Raw genomic sequence first — 22242 nt, 5'->3', positions numbered from 1 at the left:
AATTTTGACAATTTTGACAATTTTGACAATTTTGACAATTTTGACAATTTTGACAATTTTGACAATTTTGACAATTTTGACAATTTTGACAATTTTGACAATTTTGACAATTTTGACAATTTTGACAATTTTGACAATTTTGACAATTTTGACAATTTTGACAATTTTGACAATTTTGACAATTTTGACAATTTTGACAATTTTGACAATTTTGACAATTTTGACAATTTTGACAATTTTGACAATTTTGACAATTTTGACAATTTTGACAATTTTGACAATTTTGACAATTTTGACAATTTTGACAATTTTGACAATTTTGACAATTTTGACAATTTTGACAATTTTGACAATTTTGACAATTTTGACAATTTTGACAATTTTGACAATTTTGACAATTTTGACAATTTTGACAATTTTGACAATTTTGACAATTTTGACAATTTTGACAATTTTGACAATTTTGACAACTTTGACAATTTTGACAACTTTGACAATTTTGACAATTTTGACAATTTTGACAATTTTGACAATTTTGACAATTTTGACAATTTTGACAATTTTGACAATTTTGACAATTTTGACAATTTTGACAATTTTGACAATTTTGACAATTTTGACAATTTTGACAATTTTGACAATTTTGACAATTTTGACAATTTTGACAATTTTGACAATTTTGACAATTTTGACAATTTTGACAATTTGGACAATTTTGACAATTTTGACAATTTTGACAATTTTGACAATTTTGACAATTTTGACAATTTTGACAATTTTGACAATTTATACAATTTTGACAATTTTGACAATTTTGACAATTTTGACAATTTTGATAATTTTGAAATTTTTAAAAGTTTTGATAGTTTGTAGAAAATTGTAATTTTTATTTTTCCTAAATGTTTTTTTTTTCATAACAATTCATGGTTTTGAGAATGGTTCCGCGTTAGAATTTGAAAAATGATATTACTAATGTCTTGATGTCATTCAAGAAAAGCAGATCCGGAATCATACCTTCTGAAGCATCATCATCTTGGTCTACCTGTGTCAAATAACCCTCGCTTCAAATTTATCGTCACGCATCAGGTAGCCAAACGTCGTCATTATGTGGAAACCTGGTATGCCACCGCACCTCGAGCCAAATGTCAGACATTTTATTTAAAATGTAGCTAGTAGACCCATTTTTACTGGGCCGACCGTTGTCGTCGTCATCATCATCATCATCGCCGATGACCGACCTCAAGTCTGCGGTTTTGAATCCTTGTCACTTTTTTCTTACAGGAAAGCGGCAACACGAGTTGAACCAGTTGAGCGTGACGGAAAAAGGTACCGGAGCAGAATTTAGAGAGCCTAAAAAATACGACTAAATACATTAATCCGTTAAAAGCTGCCACGAAACACGTCCTAGTCAAGCTCCATCAACCGACCGAGAAACCGGACCGGAAGAATGAACCCTAAATGCCCCGCTGATGTGACAGCCGGATTTCCAATGGGATACCTATGTACGTACGTATGTATGAATGTGTGTATGTGAGGGGGAAAGTGGCCACTGGAAAAGATCCATTTTTCTTTATTTCACACTTGACTCGCTTGGACAGAGACCGGGGGAGACACCAAAAGAGCGCGTGCAAAAGCTTAAACTCAATTCAGTTCCGATCGTTTAGGAGCTTTTTTCTGTGCTTTCTTATTTCTGGTCATCCGAATTGGGTGTGTTGCTTCAATGAATTTTTGCACTTTTCGGAATGTTTCAGCTAGCGTCTGAAGGAAAATTTTAACTAGGGTTTCTAGAATGTAAAGTTTTTTATATGAAATTTGAGCAGGTCTTCATCAACCCATTTCAAAAAGCAAATATTTTGTTTTTTTTGCGATCTTTTTTCAAGAAATTTGATATTTCGACGGAAAATACTTTTAGTCAAAAGACACTCTTCCCGAAACCCTATCAAGGGAGAAAACTCATAGTAGTGTTTGATGAAGCGGTGAGGAGAATTTCAAATCGAAAACCAAAGATGACCGGTGAGCCGTATCCGATCCGGCTAAGATGCTGTCGATGATGGCCGTCTCAGAGCCGATTGGGGAGGTGACGAAAAAGGGGTCAAAGTCCAGAGAACCCAATCATGTCCTGGGTTTCTTGCCGGTTGAACGATTGTTGCTGCCGATTGGTTCCGTTCTCACCTCCAGTGTCGGATTTTCCAGATCAGGAAAATTCAACACATACCGACTTCCTTCCAACGATTACTAAGGTGGTGAGGAAATGGATGAAATTTCTCGCATGGAATCTGCCTTCGTACACGTACTCATTTTCCAAAAGTAGGGAGGTTGATAAATAAAAAAACAAAATGTAAGTTACGTGGAGATGATGAACTCAAGGAATGTACTTTCTGATAATACATATAATTGACATATTTTAATTTGCAAAAACGATTTTCCAAAAAAAAAATTACATTTTGAATGAATAGATTAAAGAAAAATGATAAACTAAAATTTCGTAAGAAAAAAATCAACAGAAAAACTAAAAACGCTGCCACTTCAATTAACAGATACGTCGCTGTCAGTGTACGAGCACTGAGCAGCTTAACTCTTTTAATCTATCTTAACGTCCTAGTATTTCATTGCTGAAGGCGTATACTTTTTTCCGCGCTGTCTAAGGGAAAGACGATGGAAGGGACCAGATAGATAGATAAAACTTTGCAAATTTATGCATTCGCCCGTACATTCTCGGTTTATTGCTTCAGTATATTCCATCTCCTCTAGACCCCAACATCCCCCACGAAGCTTGGCACCGATTTTTCCATTTTTTGCTCAGTCTTCCAGTGACAAACGGGAAGCATTTGAACTTAGTTTCGTTTGAGTTTTTTTCTCGTTTTTTTTGAGCACCCAAAACCGAATCAGAAACGACCACGAGGCTCCGAAATGTTTATCTCAAGTTATTATCTTTCTCATATTCATACGCCATTTGGGCCAGGGCATGGAGCGTATTTACAACTTCATTTTATTTCAGGGTTTCTTTTTCTGTTTTTGAAACATGATTGGGAATGTCCAGAACGTTGTTTTGATGCTGCTTGAGCATATGACTTTTGGTTTTGTTTTATATTCAACCGTAAATCGAACGTTAAAAATAATTCGTTTCAAATGTTTTACATTAGAAAGCTTCCGTCAGAAAAAATGAAGTGAAAAAAATTCTGCCAAAAATTTGAAGAAAAAAATGGAAAAAAATCATCAACATAACAAGAAGAACGATAAACATCATTTAACGTTATTTTTTTCACCATCTGAAATTTTTTTGAAATTTATGTAATATTTGTTATATTTGTGATATTTGAAACTTTTATAACTTTTGTAACTTTTGTCATTTTTGTCATTTTTGTCATTTTTGTCATTCTTGTCATTTTTGTTTTTTTTGTCATTTTTGTCATTTTTGTCATTTTTGTCATTTTTGTCATTTTTGTCATTTTTGTCATTTTTGTCATTTTTGTCATTTTTGTCATTTTTGTCATTTTTGTCATTTTTGTCATTTTTGTCATTTTTGTCATTTTTGTCATTTTTGTCATTTTTGTCATTTTTGTCATTTTTGTCATTTTTGTCCTTTTTGTCATTTTTGTCATTTTTGTCATTTTTGTCATTTTTGTCATTTTTGTCATTTTTGTCATTTTTGTCATTTTTGTCATTTTTGTCATTTTTGTCATTTTTGTCATTTTTGTCATTTTTGTCATTTTTGTCATTTTTGTCATTTTTGTCATTTTTGTCATTTTTGTCATTTTTGTCATTTTTGTCATTTTTGTCATTTTTGTCATTTTTGTCATTTTTGTCATTTTTGTCATTTTTGTCATTTTTGTCATTTTTGTCATTTTTGTCATTTTTGTCATTTTTGTCATTTTTGTCATTTTTGTCATTTTTGTCATTTTTGTCATTTTTGTCATTTTTGTCATTTTTGTCATTTTTGTCATTTTTGTCATTTTGGTCATTTTTGTCATTTTTGTCATTTTTGTCATTTTTGTCATTTTTGTCATTTTTGTCATTTTTGTCATTTTTGTCATTTTTGTCATTTTTGTCATTTTTGTCATTTTTGTCATTTTTGTCATTTTTGTCATTTTTGTCATTTTTGTCATTTTTGTCATTTTTGTCATTTTTGTCATTTTTGTCATTTTTGTCATTTTTGTCATTTTTGTCATTTTTGTCATTTTTGTCATTTTTGTCATTTTTGTCATTTTTGTCATTTTTGTCATTTTTGTCATTTTTGTCATTTTTGTCATTTTTGTCATTTTTGTCATTTTTGTCATTTTTGTCATTTTTGTCATTTTTGTCATTTTTGTCATTTTTGTCATTTTTGTCATTTTTGTCATTTTTGTCATTTTTGTCATTTTTGTCATTTTTGTCATTTTTGTCATTTTTGTCATTTTTGTCATTTTTGTCATTTTTTTGGTCATGTTTATCATTTTTGTCTTTTTTGTGTTTTTTGTCATTTTTGTCATTTTTTGGTCATGTTTATCATTTTTGTCATTTCTGTCATTTTTGTCATTTTTGTCATTTTTGTCATTTTTGTCATTTTTGTCATTTTTGTCATTTTTGTCATTTTTGTCATTTTGTCATTTTTGTCATTTTTGTCATTTTTGTCATTTTTGTCATTTTTGTCATTTTTGTCATTTTTGTCATTTTTGTCATTTTTGTCATTTTTGTCATTTTTGTCATTTTTGTCATTTTTGTCATTTTTGTCATTTTTGTCATTTTTGTCATTTTTGTTTCAAGCTTTTTTTGTTAAATGTTAGCAAGTATTTAGATGTGATTTATCAACTTTCAACAAACTTGTATGTGTATTAGACTTTAATTTTTTGTGTTTTTTTTTTTTTTTGAAATTTTCACTTCAAAATCCCATTAAATTTCGCAATGCATGTTCAAGTCGAGTTCCAAACAAATCCGGTCATCGCTCCCAGCCAGGAAGGATCATTTTACAGCGAAAGGATACTAAACAAATAGTGGCGTTACAAGACGAAAGTCGAGGTTGGAAGGGTTCAGAGATATTGTCGTAGTTGATTTGTTTGCAGCCGCCTGGTAAACGATGCCTTCTGTTATAATATACTGGAAGGGTTCTCTCGCTTTTTGTCAAGTTCAAAAATGCTGGGGCATGGAATCCGAATCCTAAACAAATAAACAAATAACTAAGGCGCTCATGCAGACAAAAAAAATAAAGAAAAAAAACTGCTTAAACCGGATTTCGATGCTCTAAGCCTTCCGTTTCGATTTTTCCATACAGACAAACAACATGTGACACTGTCAAAGCAAAAGGACTGACTGACTGCGAATGTGTATTCACTGGAGAAGGGTTCAAGTGTCGACGGAATTTTGGATCATCGGATTTAGATTTAAAGCCTTCCCTCGAGAATCCCGGAGTCTGTCTGCACTTTTGGAATGTTTTGCGGATCAGAATCAATATTGTCTTACCTTAAAACTCCCCAATCAGCAACGTTCGAGTGAGTTTTCGTCACTGCCAAAGTTAGCTTACCTTCGTTCGAGCACAACAATCAAAAGCGTCTCCGAATCTTGTCTTGTGTCCCTTTTTCTTCGTCTCGTCTTAAATTTTGAGGGACCAACAAAGAAAGTGCGGGTGAAGAGGGTAAGTTAGAAAGGTTTCTTCGGTTTGTTTGGATTTTCCGATCCCTGCTCATTACTTATTCAAATTAGGCACCACTGCTGGGTCGGTTTTCCGGCGTACTTGGTGCTAAACATGGCAGAAAATAACGCCCCCATGAGATGGTGGATTGTTTTTTCCGTTTCTTTTTTTTGCCGTTTTTCCACTTCATTCATGTTTCAAATTCGAGGAAAAAAGAGGCGCGAAAAAACAACAAAGCACTCCCCAAAGAAGGGAGCGTGAGGGTACAGCAGCAGCAGTAAGACAAACGACCCTGATTTAATGAAAATTCAATTGCCAAAATCATTCCCGTTTGGTTTTCGCGACTAGGGAGTGTTCTGGGGAAACGGAGGCATCAGGAATTAGGGATGCTGCCGAGCGGATGGAAAATTGAATTTACTCCGATGCTCTGATTTTGGTGGATTTCCGGGGGTTAGATTAGGGGGATTTGTGGTTGTGGGTTTTGAAGACTTATGTATATTCAGCTTAGAATCGTGTAAGTGAATTTCCAAAATAGGATCATCAAATTAAACTGTTGAGTTTGTATAAAAACAGAAAAAAATTAACTTGAATTACTCAATATAATGCTACTTATAAACCTTCGATAGTTTACAAAAATATGTAATTATTTTTCGAAGAATTTAGCTATGCCATCAGAATTATTCAGAATTAAAATATTGTTGTGGTCATGAAAAGCCATTGGACTGTAGGGACGGCGCGTGCCAAGACTGAACCTTAGGGGACACCATTTGCTATAGTGTGAGAGGATGATAGCTTGCCATCGATGTAGACTCTAGCTTTGCGTTCAGTCAGGAAGCTGCGGATGAAATGACCCATTCGGCCCAGAACACCCCATTGTTTTAGTCTGAGCAAGATTTGATGCCGGGAAACCCGGCCCAAGGCTTTAGAGAGGTTCAGACATAGGCACTCCACGTGTTGGCCGTTTTCGATGGCGTCAGTGATGAGGCTTTTAAATGTGGTGAGGTGGTCGTGTCGGTGGAGCATCCAGGGACGAAACTGCCTTGTATCGAGAAGGTTGTTGGACTCGAGAAAGGAGACTAGGCGGCTTTCCATTGCGCTGGGATTTCTCCGACGTCCCAGGTATTGTTGAGTAAGTTCAGGAACAAAATTTTGCCGACAAGTGTGAGGTGTTTCAGTAGAGGATAACCAATTTCGTCTTGACCGGCGGAACGTCCTTTAACCTTACTAAGGGCGATGTCAAGTTCTTGTAAGGTGAAATCGGAGTTGTATTTGAAGTTCGCGGCAGTACCAAAGTCAACAGCGGTTCCCAGGCTAGGAGTAGTGTGTGCAGAAGGATTCAGCAAGCAATGCAGGGTCGTTAGAGTATTATTGGCCCAACAACAGATGGAAACGGCTGGTGCGATTGGAGCCACTCAAGCGTTTGATTTTATTCCAAACTTTGGCGGATGGAGTTTCAGGATTGATGTATTCCACAAAGTCTCTCCAACTATTTCTTTTAGCGGTTCTAACAGCAGCTTTAGCGACACACCGTGCAGCTTTGTACTCTCCAAGAGCGAGAAGCTTTTAGGGCTGGTCATTAGGGAGGCGACGTAGTGCTCGGAGTTTTTTACGGCGAAGCTTGATGGAGTCTCGAACTTCGGCACCCCACCATGGAACAGCTTTTTTCCCTGGTACCCCAGTGGTCCGCGGAACGTTCAAAGAGGCTGTGTTGAAGAGTAGTCTAGTGAAGGAATCATATGTGTGGCTTAAATTACTTTTCAAAGCTAGCTCGATTTCGGATTGGTATCCGACCCAGTCGGCGTCCTCGTATTTCCACCGAGGTCTTGTGGCTACTTGAGGGGTAGAGTGCTCGAATGATACAATGATTGGAATGTGGTCACTGCCGTGAGTGTCTTCAAGAACTGTCCAGGAGAGTTTTGGACTAAGGTTCCAGGACACTAAGCTTAAGTCCAGGGCAGAGGTATTCCCAGTTGAGGGGTCGATTTGTGTGGGTGAAGAGTTGTTCAGGATGTACAGATTTTTCGATGAATGCACCCTTTCTGCTTGTTTGGGAGCATCCCCAGCTAATGGAGTGAGCATTCAGGTCACCCAAAATTAAGACTGGTTGGGGTAGTTGTTCCAGTAGCTCTTCAAGTTCTTGGGTGTGTTCATTCAGTGGTTTCATGGTGGGTATATAGAGCGAAACTATGGTGATGTTTGTGGGGGATTTGAGTTGGATGCCAACTGCATTTAGTAGAGAGTTGATAGGTACAGTTGTGTGTATTTCTAACTGCTATACCAGATCCTTGTCCATTGTTAGTGCTCAAATATGGTTTATAGCCGTTAATAAGGTTAGGAGCGATCTGGTTTTGGCGGGTGAGGGTTTCTTGTAAGGCAAGTACAATGGGGGAGATTATTTTGGTATGGAGTTCCAATTCTGCTGTACGGGCTTTTAGACCCCGTAGGTTCCATTATAAAGCAAGACATATCTTTCTTCTGAGTGTGGGAGTTCTGGTTGAGACCGGTGAAGTAGTACTTGAGGAGCCATTATAGTTGTGTAGGGATTGGTTCACTTGAGTAGCAATGAGTGGAGCCATTTTTATAGATGATATTAAAATAGGTTACTCACCGATCTGAGAAGATGGTTGGGGCTAGTTGTTGCTTCGGGAGTTCCGGTTGTTGCCAGATTTGGGCCCATTTGTTGGAAGGGCTTTTTCTTTTTCAGGTCTACAGATGTTGGGCTTCGATCCTCTGATGATCCACGGTTCCTGTTCCGTTTGGGCGTGGTCGGAGCGGAGCTGGTTTCTGATGTCATGGTTGCATCAGAGTCGGATGTGTCTTCTTCGGTATCCGTTGTTGGTCTGAAACTTTCTTGATGTTTGTTTAGCAGAGCCGTAAGTTGAGCGACTTTTTCCAATTGTTGGATTCGGCGGTCCTTCTCGTCGTTGACGGCCACACGTCTGGCTGTGTCCAGACGAAGTTGAACTGAGCTGGCATTTCTGGCGGCAGCACGTAAGGACTGGAATTCTTTTATGGCAGCACCCTGGAAAATTCCCAGGTCAACACGGATTCGAACGATTGATTGCTCTTTCTGCTGCTTCGGGCAAGTGCGGTTTATGGCAGTGTGTGGTCCTCCGCAGTTGAGACATATGGTATCTTTTTTGCAGTCTGGGTGTGGACCAGGTTCACCACAAGCAAGGCACATTTCGGCATGTTGACAACGCTGTTTTGTGTGGCCAAATTTTCCACATTTGGGGCGAGGGTAGTATGGTCTTGTGGGAACTCGGTCATAGCCGAAGAAGACGTGGGTTGGGGGTACCGTTCATTTAATGGTGAGGACCATGGTGTTGGTTGGTTCCTCCTTTCCATTAGACTTTTTCAAGAAGCGGTAGACTCGGGTGATACCCTGATCCGCCAGCTCCTTGGTGAGATCCTTGTCGGACATGCCTGCTGCCTCCCGACAGGAGACAACACATTGGTTTGTGTTGAGAGATGGGTGAGAGCTGACGGATACGGGGGTTCCATCGATGAGTTGATCGATGCGGGTTAGTTTGGTGGCTTGTTCCTGGCTACGGACCTTCAGCAAGTAGCTGGTTCCGCCGTCGGTGGGATTGACAGCTTCAACTCGACCAACAGCTTGGTCGATAGTCATGGCGATGATAAATGGGATGGATGGCAGCTTGGCGTTGGGTGTCGGTTTTAGAACCAAGAACTGGACGTCCCCGTGCATTCCGTCACGGTCCATCCAGGAAGACATTGTTCTCCGGTTGCTACGACCAGGGGGATCCGCCTGGGAGCCCCATGGTGGATTTCTATCCACCGACATACATAGCACTGGCTGCAGATTGCAGCACTATAAAGTCTCTTGTTTAGCAAAAACTCTTAGGAAAAGTCCTTCAAAAATGATGTCCGGGATAGAGAAACGCGGCGAACAACTTATACTTGGGTGAGAAGGCACTGAAAAGAGCGAAGTTTAAACACGTCTGTACTGCCCCTACTTTCATAACAGTCCCATATGCAAAAACAAGCAAGCGAGAAAATCAGCTTTTTCTGTTTTGGAATATATTATTGAATTGTGACCACAATGTTCAGTATTAACGAAAATCGTTTGATGGAAGGTGTTCTAGGTTGTCACAATAAATCGTAAGACCTGAAATTTTCGCAATTGGGACATTGATAAGGTCGGGAGCACCATTTTTATTCGTTATGGGACTGTTATGCGAGCATATTTGAGACCTTTTTCAAATCTACTCGCATAACAGTCCCACACAGAATATGTTTTGCTCGCCAAGCTACATCCTAAGTCTAAAATTTGATCATTTTTGAACTTCTAAACGCAGTTATTAGAAAAAACAAACATATTTTTGGAAAAATATCGTGAATTTCTCAATGTAAGTTCAATCTTTTTAGGATTTTGATTGCATCTGATAGTTTTTCGCTGAGGAAGACATTCCTTCCTTCTTACTGGTTTGCTTTCGAAAACTAGTGTGCATAATTCGACATCAAGTGAATTGAATCTTTATTAAATGATTCGAAGCAATAAATCAAAGACTATTTCGCCGAAAGAAACATTGAAAAGTAACTAAATCCGTGGTTTTTCACATATGGGACTGTTATGCGGGTATATTTCATATGGGACAGCCACGAGTTCAAATTTTTCTCGAAATTTCTAGAACAAAATCTCTTTTATTATTGTTTTACATTGAAGCCCTTTGTTCAAAATGACGAACTGTCAGGTTAGATGAAAAATGACGAAAATTCATATGGGACTGTTATGCGAGTAGGGGCAGTGTACGTGAGCGCATTCAAAACAAGACTGAAACGAATCGAAAAATGACTTTTGAATGGAAAAATGCTGAGATGCAACGCGCGGGAGCGCGCGTTTTTATACCTTCGTCACGTCGGCTGCTGCTCGCTGATTGGCTGGCGCTCATCTCACGTTCTTCTCGTCCCGCTCTCTTCTCAGTCCGCTTGTCGGACTGAACAAATATAGAAAAGATTTTTTTAATAATCTCAGGGTAACAAATTTGGCTAACAAATTTGATAAGATTTCTAATGAAAAGCAGTGGTCCAGATTTAGCAAGTTAATATTTTCAAAAATTAATCCCAATTTTTATACCCAATATGCTTCGGAATAGAAAAACACAGAGAAGGTTTAAACACACTCGGGAAAACAAATCGAACAATTAGGGTAAAAATCTTAATCATAGTTAATTGTGAAAAGTGCAGACGAAACAAACTAATGCATTTGCCATCAAACATTGTCTTATGGCTGTCAGTATGCTGTTTCAATTTATATTTGCTTCAATTTATACAATGATGATTCCCGGCTTCCCAACTCATCAATGCTATCAAATGAAGCATTGTTCAGAACAAGCAAACACAAAACTTTTATTCGTTAGCCAGGCAGAGCAAATTTACAAATATTTGTCCCAGATCAGCAAATCTGTTTATCGCTTTGAAAGATGTGCATACAAGTCTCCTTCCGGTTTCCGGTGTCCTACTCTACCCACATATGTAGAAGCATAAGCTTCCAACTGTGATGATTCTGAACAAAGATCTTGCTGAACAATATTGAGTGACCGATTTGTTGTTGCTGTTTGTTCCACTCTGTCTGTACTGGAAACTGCATCCGGTCGAAAGGTTTTGAAGCTACCAGGAAAAGCCTGGTGGTCCCCGAACTGAGAATATGTTTTTCGGGATGTCGATAAGGTCTGTAGGTACCTACGAAGTAAAATCATTCGAAACGATAGGCATTAATGGCATTTGCCACTGTACCTTCTGATGATGCCTACACAACAACAGAACGACTAGCAAATGGGCAGTTTGAGCCCTCTAGGATATGGACCTGGTTGGAGAGAATATTATTTCCTCAAACGTATTGATTGTCAGCTGTTAAGATAAATTGCGAACGATAACAGGCTATCGGGTTGTATAAATTCACAAGATAACCAATGACGCGAGGGTGTTTTCTTACCCAGAATTGTCGCCTAGCAAGCAAAGCTGCATTTGTAGATTCATTTAAATTGTTTTAAATGATAAAATAAATTAAAAATTTAAATTTTCGATTTTGTTTAAATTATACAAACAAACATCTAGCCTATTTCAATTTGAATCTGTACCTGTCCGGTGAAGGGCTCGCAGCTTATCGAATCACATTACAGGTTTAAAATCACATTTTTCCGCATTGTTTTATGGGAATTTTGTTCCCTGGGTCCAAGCCCATAATCGACAGAAATCCATTTCAACACCAGTTTAATAAGCCCAGCTGGGGTTCCGTCCGGGTTTTGTGTACTTTTGCATTTATCAGTGATGCCTCAGTCAGAGGGAATCTCTGGACTGGTATCAACATTATTTCAGCTGGGTACCGAAAGAACGAACGTTTGTGTTTTTATTTCAATTTTCATTGGCACTTGACGGCCGAAAAGTGCCCATTCGGCAGGTATAAAAATTACAATAAATTAAAAGAATATTGAAACTTTTTTTCTTGCAAAACCCAGATGGTTTGAATGCGAACAGAATGGCACCGAACTTTCGCTTCGTTCCGTTATTGGCAAGAGGGTGTCCTCAGCTGCCGGTGTGGTCGCCGAGATTCGTCCAAATACGTGTAGGGCCCATTCAGAGAGTGCGGAACTTGTTCACGGGGATCAACATTGGACCTCTTCGGAGATGAAGTGGGAAAAACCAGTGCTCCAGTGCTCTCGGTTACATACAACGCCAACAGCATCCACAGTCAAACTGGAACCACCCAGGTCCAGGCCCAAGCCCCGGAGCTCCGAGCAAGCGATGAAAATAAACTTGCACAATAAATATAAATTATTCCCAACTGGGGTAAATGTGAAATTAAATTTTAATAAATGCCTCTCCAGAATGGACACACAACACAACCAAGGCCGGTCGGTTTTGCTTTGGAGTGGATTTCATTATGTCCGTGTGCGAATACTTTGAATTATGCCGAGCCGAGCTACTGTTGTAAGGAATCAAATAAACTTTTCAAATGAATGACAAAGTGCAAGAAATTTCCTGTTTAGGAAGCATTTCGCAAAAAAACTCAGTAGATTAAAATGAGGAAAGACACATAAGTTCAATACCGCTACATTTATGACAATTATGACAATTTTGACAATTTTAACAATTTTGAAAATTGACAACTTTGAAAATTGACAATTTTGAAAATTGACAATTTAAAATATTGACAATTTTGTAAATTGACAATTTAAAAAATTGACAATTTTGAAAATTGACAATTTTGAAAATTGACAATTTTGAAAATTTTCAAATTTAAAAAAATATGACAATTTTGACAATTTTGACAAATTTGACAATTTTGACAATTTTGACAATTTACAATTTTGACAATTTCGACAATTTTGACAATTTTGACAATTTTGATAATTTTGACAATTTTGACAATTATGACAATTTTGACAATTTTGACAATTTTGACAATTTTGACAATTTTGACAATTTTGACAATTTTGACAATTTTGACAATTTTGACAATTTTGACAATTTTGACAATTTTGACAATTTTGACAATTTTGACAATTTTGACAATTTTGACAATTTTGACAATTTTGACAATTTTGACAATTTTGACAATTTTGACAATTTTGACAATTTTGACAATTTTGACAATTTTGACAATTTTGACAATTTTGACAATTTTGACAATTTTGACAATTTTGACAATTTTGACAATTTTGACAATTTTGACAATTTTGACAATTTTGACAATTTTGACAATTTTGACAATTTTGACAATTTTGACAATTTTGACAATTTTGACAATTTTGACAATTTTGACAATTTTGACAATTTTGACAATTTTGACAATTTTGACAATTTTGACAATTTTGACAATTTTGACAATTTTGACAATTTTGACAATTTTGACAATTTTGACAATTTTGACAATTTTGACAATTTTGACAATTTTGACAATTTTGACAATTTTGACAATTTTGACAATTTTGACAATTTTGACAATTTTGACAATTTTGACAATTTTGACAATTTTGACAATTTTGACAATTTTGACAATTTTGACAATTTTGACAATTTTGACAATTTTGACAATTTTGACAATTTTGACAATTTTGACAATTTTGACAATTTTGACAATATCCTTATTCTTATATAACTTTCGTAAACTGACTAAAGTTTAAAAAACCACTTGAATCAGATTACAGAGCATTCGCAAATCTATTTTAGGGAGGTGTTGTTAATCGCCGTGAAATATGAAAAACACTTATTGAAAAAATCTTAAGGAAATGCTACACAGTGTTCCTTTGACTTATTAGCGTAACGGACTTATTTTGAACCGGGTACATATTTTGGACCACCTTGCAGCTTTTTTCCAATATTTCTCCAATAAATCTTATTCATCATGAATACTTCAAACAATTGGCCGGGATTCGATCAGACCGAACTGAACGCCAATTTCTGAACGAAAATCAGAACATTTTTCCATTTTTTTCTGATATTATTATAAAATTTCAATGTTGCAGACAGTGGAAATAGCAAAAATGCGTTGCGCCAAAGTGAACTGAGAGCCACCTTAGAGGTTAAGACAAAATGTCTGTTCTTGTCATTAAAAAACTGATTTTGTACGAAATTATCTTATTTGTGTTGGTTTTTCTATTCAAAACAGTTCTTCGGTTCGTCACGAACTAATATATCATAAATTAAATTATAAAAAAAACGTTCCCGTGGCTAAAAACTTATTATTTCGGATTGTAAGCATTTGTTAAAATTTCGCTCCACCAGATTGAACCGAATCCTTTGAGTTTTGTTTTCCAATTCACTCAAGGGGATGTTAGAATTTTTACATTTAACGATAAAAGATACTCGATATTATTGCTTACTGTCATTCAGAACGCAACCGGTAAGTAACAATCAAAGATATTCCGGATTTCAAAAGTGCGAAATTTTGTATGGCTCGGTTCACTCTGGCTCAACGAAAAAAAACATTTTCCAAGCATCAGCCATACTAGTTGGGTGCTGCTTGTAAAGCGCCTATAAGTAGGCACCTAAGTTAGAACAAATTGCCCAGCCAAATGATAGCGCATGGAAATTTTTTAAACATTTTGGTTCGACCAGAGTAAACTGGGTGCAAACATATTGCTAATAAAATTCAGTTTTTGGCTTATTATGCAATCAGAAATCGACCAGTATAGCATCGACGACTTTATAAGAGTCTAAATATGATAGTAAAATGATTCAATGAGTTATCTAATAAAATGGTATTGATTGGTAGGGCTGTGAACTTTCAACTCGATTTTCTCGAAATCAAGTTTATGGCGTTCAGTTCGGTCTGCTCGAATCCCGACCAATTATAGTGATCGCTACATCTTATGATTCAAATCATATCTAACATTTCATTTTAATAAGCTGATAAGGGAGAGAAAATTGAAAATAAAGTTTTAATTGTTCACTGTTGAACCGAATCAAAGCCATTTCAGGAGGACGTGTCATATTTGGAATCATCTTTCAAGAGCTTTTCTGAATAGCTGTGATGAATTTAACAACTACAAACATGTTCCCATCTATGATAAAACACTTGATAACTAGTTGGCAAGCTTGAAGGACCAAAAAATCTTGTTTTGGTAGCAATTAGACCCATGTTGAAAATAAGTCCTTGTTATCACCGGTTATAGGGGTTCGGATTAGTTCAAAAATTCGAATGAATATCACTTTCAACTTCCGTTTTAATCCGATATATTCAAACAAACTCCAAACTTAAACGGTAGAACTTTTATTTTTAACCGGCGACGGGAATGAAAAGATAGTAAAGATAGTACAACTGCGCGCGTTTACTGGTACTGACCAATTGAATCGTTTTTTTTATTCTCCGCTTTGTGCGGATGTTCGGTCTAACAGCGAAGTGACCAAACTTCTTGGTTTCATCACATAAGAAGTGCGCTTTTACGGAGGCATGCAAATTTGGTGTGGCGCGACTACACCCAGAACTGTTGCGACTAATATTTTGTGCGAACATACCGGCCGCCTTGAAATATTTAACAATTTCAACTACTATTTTAATTAAAACTACTCTTATGAGGTCCACGTGGTCTGAACGCTGGACTCTCCGATGGGTGATACTGCGATGACTGTACAGAGGACAGGGTGTTCCAGCTCGACGCGCCGCAACCTGGTAAGAATAATCGGGTAAATGTCCGAACTGGACGTGGAAATATGATGGGGTACTTAACGGAAGGCTGCTGTGGGGTGACAGGTCCGACCCGTCCGATCGCGACCGCGTCACCCCCGATTGCTTTAGAGCTGGATCTCTGGACAGACTAACATTGTCTGGTTGCACCTATGCAACTGATGAAAAAAACTGGAACTGGTGTGCTCTTCGAACGCTACCGGATTATACCGGAAGCACTGATGACTGCTTGATGATAATGATGATAAATACACGCTGACTGCTGCCGTTGCTACTGCTCCTGCTGCTGCTGCTACGCTAGGGCTTAAGATGAGTTGAGGAGTTCCAACACGACGAACCGCAACCTGTGATGAAAGAACGGGTAAATGTCCGTACTGGACGTTCGTATTGGATGGGTACTTAACGAAGGTTAGCGGTGGGGTGACAGGTTCGACCCGTCCGATCGCAACCGCGTCACCCCTGGAGGCTTTGGTGCTGGAACTCTGCTCAGACTAGCGTTGTCTGTTTGCCGCTTCGCAAATGATGAAATGTCGAGTGGTAAGGTAGATGGGTTGACTGCGATTAATAACTGGTGCTGTGTTGATTCTAAATGCCACAAACTCTTGGAAGATCGGTTCGCTGATACTGAACGCAGCGATAAAACTAGGATGCATCTTCGCTGGATCAAACAACACGCGAACGTGTTTTTATTCGGCTTTACTGGCTCACATACTGGATGAACATCAACGGAAGGCAAACGACGAACGGGAAGGATATGGTTGTACTGAGCAGCAACGGTTGCGAGTAGCGTAAATGGGAGGGGCTTAGTCCTCTGGCTGTGCAGAAACTGGTGGATTGCCTCGGAAGGGCAGAACGCAAACTTTTTGTATGCCCCTGCTGAATTCGCTGTCCTGGGTCTTGATGTCGACAACGCGTATGTTGCCATCTGCACCGGGATGTACTCTCAAAACTCGACCAAGTTTCCATTTCAACGGGGGAAGATGTTCGTCTTTGAGCAGCACCATGGTTCCTACAGAAATGTTGTCTCTTTGGCGTGTCCACTTAGTTCGACTATGAAGGTCAGATAGGTACTGGGTTGACCACCGCTTCCAAATTCGCTCGTAGAAATCTTCTGCACGCTGCCATCGAGACAAACGATTTTCGGGGATGGTTTCCTTCGACGGTTCTGGAACGGCCGTTAATGGACGTTTGATGAGAAAATGACCTGGTGTCAACGCCTCGAAGTCATTAGGGTCATTGCTGATTGGTGTGAGCGGACGCGAGTTCAAGATGGCCTCGATCTGAACTACTACTGTGTGCATTTCATCAAACTGGAGTGTACTGCATCCAATTGTCCGCTTCAAGTGTGTCTTGAAGGACTTTACTGCGGCTTCCCAAAGTCCACCGAAATTGGGAGTTCTAGCTGGTATAAATCGAAATTCTGTCCCTTGATCTACAGCTTCGTGATTCACGGACCTCTGGAACTGTTGGCTAGTGAAAAGTTGATAAAGTTCGTCCAACTGGCGCTTGGCTCCAACGAAGGTGGTAGCGTTGTCACACATCACGAGACTTGGTTTTCCTCTTCGTCCGGAGAACCGCTTAAACGCTGCGATGAAAGCTTCGCTGGTAAGATCGGCTACTAATTCGATGTGTACCGCTTTTGTGGCCAGACATACGAAAATTGCCACAAAGTGCTTACGAGGTTGTGTGCGGGGGTATCGAACAAGAAAAGGTCCACAGTAGTCAACACCAACTTTGTCGAAAACTTCCGCTGGCGATACACGTTCTACTGGCAGCTCTCCCATGAGCTGTTCCGAAACTCGGGGTCTATTCCGGAAACAATGTACGCATTCATGTAGGACCGTATTGACAAGACTTCGTATTCTAATTATCCAAAACCTTTCTCGCAGTGAAGAAACTAGTAACTGGGCACCAGCGTGGAAATGCTGATGATGATAGTGATTCACTATCATCCTGGAGAACGGGTGTTGATTGCTGAGGATCATCGGGTGTTTTCTCTCTTGCGATATTGAAGCAGATTGCAACCGGCCGCCAACACGGATTATACCATCAACGAAGCAAGGATTTAACGGCAGAATTGACGAAGTGGTTTTTAACAGCTGACCTTTCTGTAATGCTTCAACTTCAGCGGGAAATGACTCTGCTTGAGCCAAACGAACGAGATGATGCAAGGCAGCTTTATGCTCTTCTACAGACAAACTACCTAAGACTCTATCTTCAGGATTTTTTATGCGAACGTTGTGCAAAAACCGCAAACTCCAAGAAACAATATGGACAGTGTTGATATAAGATTCTCGGAGTTCAAAAAACGGGTTTGATGCTACTTCTGTCACTGGAAGCGAACACACCTTACGTTCTTCTAATAGGGATGGATCTACGTCTCCTGTTACGTTTGAACGAGGCCAGGTACTACAGTCTTGACGAAGCCACAACGGACCATGGAACCAAACAGATTGGTAAAGAAGTTGTGCAGGAATCATTCCTCGGGAGATAATGTCTGCCGGATTTTCCACACCAGAAATATGTTGCCAACAACTGCCCTTGGTGATATGTTGGATCTCGGATACGCGATTCGAAACAAATACTTGCCAACGAGATGGTAATGATGATAGCCAGCACAGTACTATTGTTGAATCCGTCCAAAAATATGCAGAATGAGGAATTCGCAGGCTCTGTTTGACTTTCTCGTACACGTGTGATAGAAGAAGGGCTGACGATAATTCAAGTCGTGGGATGGTTTGCTGTTTCTTCTTCCTTTTCACATCGTCTAGAGGGGCGACTCTGGATTTTGCCGTGATTAACTGAACAAAAACTTCCCCATCGCTTGTTGTACTTCGGAGATACAGGCATGCACCATACGCCTTTACTGAAGCATCGCAGAATCCGTGAATTTCTACGCTCAAAAGGTCGGAGTGGAACGACAACCATCGGGGAATAACTAACGTAGACAGTGGGGCTAGATTTCTTCGGTACTCCTGCCAAGCTGCTTGCATATTTTCCGGAAGTGGATCATCCCATCCGCATTTCAGCTGCCATAGATCTTGGAGAAATATCTTTGCCAGAATCACAACCGGTCCGACAAGACCTAAGGGATCAAACAAACGAGCCGTATCTGCCAATACAATCCGTTTCGTTAATGTTGGTTGGGAGTCCCACACTGGACACTGGAACAGAAAACTGTCGGTACTCGGCCTCCACATCAACCCCAAGGTTTTTACTGACGCACTCGAAGAATCCAAATTGAAGAGAGCACGATCGTCTACAAGATGCTCGGGTAGTGACGACAGAACTTCAGCTGAATTCGAGTTGAACTTCCTCAACGTGAATCCACCGGTTGCTGCTAACTCGACCATCTCGAGGGATAACTTCTTCGCATCTTCGACTGAATTCGCACCTGTTAGCGAATCGTCGACATACGTGTCGTACTTTAAAGACGACGCTGCTCTCGGGTACGACTCTTCTCCTTCTTCTGCTAGGGTTCGCAAAGATTTGGTTGCCAAGTAGGGCGCGGAAGCGGTTCCGTACGTAACGGTGGTTAGTTGATACGTGCGAATTGGTTCATTTGGTGAGTTTCTCCACAGGATTCGTTGTAATCGTTGGTCTTCTGGCTGGACACGAATCATACGGTACATTTTCTCGACATCTGCTACTACAGCAACACGATGGAGACGGAAACGGAGAACTATCGAAAGTAAATCTTCCTGGACAACAGGGCCAACCATAAGACCATCGTTGAGGGAAACACCAGTGGATGATTTACAAGACGCATCGAACACAACACGGAGCTTTGTGGTGGAACTGTCTGGTTTGAAAACTGCATGATGGGGTAGGTAGTACACTGGCATCAACTCATCACTGCACCGGACCTCTCGCATGTGATCGAGCTTCACGTATTCTTCAATGAACTCCTTGTACGCTGAATGTAGTTGTTTGTCTGACAAGAATCGCTTTTCCAGGCCATAGAATCGCCTCAGGGCTATACTGCGTGTTTCACCGAGCTGACGAATGACATGGTTCCGTTTTGGGAGAGAAACGATGAACCTTCCGATGCTGTCTCGAATAGTGGATTCTTCAAACAAAGTTTCACAAACTGACTCTTCTACTGAAAGTGTGCTGGGCGATCTACAGGTCTCCAATTCCCAAAATTTGGCAAGCTGGTCTTGAATTTCTGCAACCGAACATGATGTGACTGTCAGTGGATGGGAATTATTCCGATCAGGAACAGTGCCTGCAACGATCCAGCCAAAAACTGAATTCTGGAGGCTGGGACCATCATCTGACACCTTGAAGCGACCGTCAGAAAGGATGTCGAAAAAGAACTCAGCACCAATGATGAGGTCGATTTGTCCTGGCTCAAAAAAGTTGGGATCGGCTAGTATCACACCATTCGGTAAACTCTGCGATCTTAGCGAAACACGGCTGGCTGGCAGGGTAGTTGTAATCTCCGGAAGCACGTAAAACGTCATCGGAGAAACAAAGGATGATATCCCCGAACAACGGGGTGAAACGGATGCCACAACCTGCTTCTTCGAGACTGCTGTTGAACCACCGATGCCTTGCACAGTGAGATATTCTGCGGAACTTCGAAGCTTCAAACGCTGGCAGAATTTTGTGCTCATGAAGCAGAATTGTGAGCAGGAGTCCAGCAGAGCTCTGGCTAGCCGAAAGTTTCCAGCCTGGTCCTGGACGCGAACGATGGCCGTCGACAGCAGCACTTGGCGTGGTGGTGAGTGTGTTTGTGTGGGCAGTGCGATTGTGTGTGGTGTGACTCCAGAGAAGTCTGCAGAGTAGTCTGGCATTTGTGTTACTGGAAACGATGTGGAGGTAGGTGGTCTGAAGGGCTGGCTTGTGGAAGGGATCGGTTGGGATAGAGGAGACGGTTGTGGTTGGGATTGCGGAGCTTGGAGTACTGACGGCGGCGAATTACTACGGGTTTGCGAGACGGAGGATTGACGGTCTGGATGCAGCAACGAATGATGGCGCGATCCACAGTGATGGCATGAGCCTTTGCTGCAGACACGAGCCATATGACCGGGGGACAAACAGTTCAGGCACAGTCGAGCCCTTTTCACTGAATCACTGCGTTCTTCGACTGTACACTTGAGGAATTCTATACACCGGAAGGCAGAGTGGAACTCGTTACCGCAAAATGGACACATTTTAGAGAACTGGATACTGGGATGACTTACACCGAACTTGGACCGTTTGAACTGGTAATCCGCAGCCGTGGGTTGATGCGCTAGTGTTTGCAGAATCGAACAGTGGTCTTTCAAGAAACGTATCAGAACCTGGAACTTGGGCACCTCGCGGGAGTTGTGGTGCGTCTCCCAGTGCCGTAACGTCGACGGGTCCAACCGAGAACAAACCATGTGGACCAGCAAAGTGCTCCAACCATCGGAAGATTCACCAATCTTCTCCAGCATTTGTAGATTCTTCTCGAAATCTCCTATCAGCTTGCTCAACCCGTCGTAGCTTTCCTTGCGCATGGTCTCGACTTTGAAAAGCGCATCAACGTACGTCTTGACAATCAGCTTGCGATTCTCATACCGATTCGTCAAAGCAGCCCATGCCACTTGATAATTGGCTGCCGTAAACTCGATTAAGCTCACTTCACGAAGCGCTTCCCCTGTCAGCGCGGATCGTAGATAAGTAAACTTGTCCATCTGCGTAAGCTGGTTACAAGAGTTGATCAAGCTATCGAATGAGTCCCGAAAAGTGATCCAGAGCTCGATTTGCCCATCAAAGCTCGGCAGGCGAATCTCGGGCAGCTTCACTCGAGCCAAACTCGCTGACGATCCAATCGGGTCCTGGGTACTGGTGGTTGTAAGTTGTTCATAATTTTCGGATCGACGGGCTAAAGACTGTAGGTGCAGCAGCTCTCCCTTCAGGTTGCAGTAGTCATCTTCTTTTTCCGTGGCAATGGTATAGTTTTCCTCAGCTCGTGCGTTAATCAGCGACAACTCCTCGTCAGGATCGTCTACCCCGGCCACCTGGTCGGTCTGCAGCTCGATTTCCGCACGCACTAACTGGAACTGCTTGAACGCATCGTCCAGGCGTTCGATGCGTACGCCAATAAATTCACTTCTAACTGCACTAATGTTCGCACTTGAAATAAATTTTCGTACTGTCTCAAAAGTGCGACACAGACTGCTCTCTAGCTGGTAGAGTTCTTTTAAATCACGCATGATGACCACTTTTCACTAAACAGTTCACGCAGTTCCAGTTAGGCTTCCACTTTGCACTTTTTTTTTTATCCACTTTTTGCACTACTTTCCTCAATGACAGACCGACATCGACTCGACGTCTCGCAAAAAGTGACAGCTCAACACAATCCCAGGCTGATCAATCGACTTGATATCAGCAAAGTTTCATCAACCGACCCACTTTAATTTGCACGGATAAAGGCTTCCAAATTCCAACAACTTTATCCGGAATCCTTACGTAGTAAATGCCAGACTGTGGAGTTTCATGCAACAACCCCCCACAG

General features: G+C 40.2%; 1 protein-coding gene across 1 annotated transcript; it reads right to left on the bottom strand.

Annotated features, from left to right (window-relative positions):
- Positions 1–16558: 16558 nt before the first annotated feature.
- LOC129738377 (uncharacterized) lies at positions 16559–21940 on the bottom strand. Its single transcript, XM_055729559.1, has one exon. It carries the CDS (start codon positions 21938–21940, stop codon positions 16559–16561), a length of 5382 nt encoding a protein of 1793 aa, XP_055585534.1.
- Between the last annotated feature and the right edge of the window lie 302 nt (positions 21941–22242).

Source organism: Uranotaenia lowii, chromosome 1, assembly GCF_029784155.1.
Source record: "Uranotaenia lowii strain MFRU-FL chromosome 1, ASM2978415v1, whole genome shotgun sequence".
Lineage (NCBI taxonomy): Eukaryota > Metazoa > Arthropoda > Insecta > Diptera > Culicidae > Uranotaenia > Uranotaenia lowii.
The sequence above is the reverse complement of the archived record's forward strand: the minus strand, read 5'-3'. Positions and strand labels throughout refer to the sequence as shown.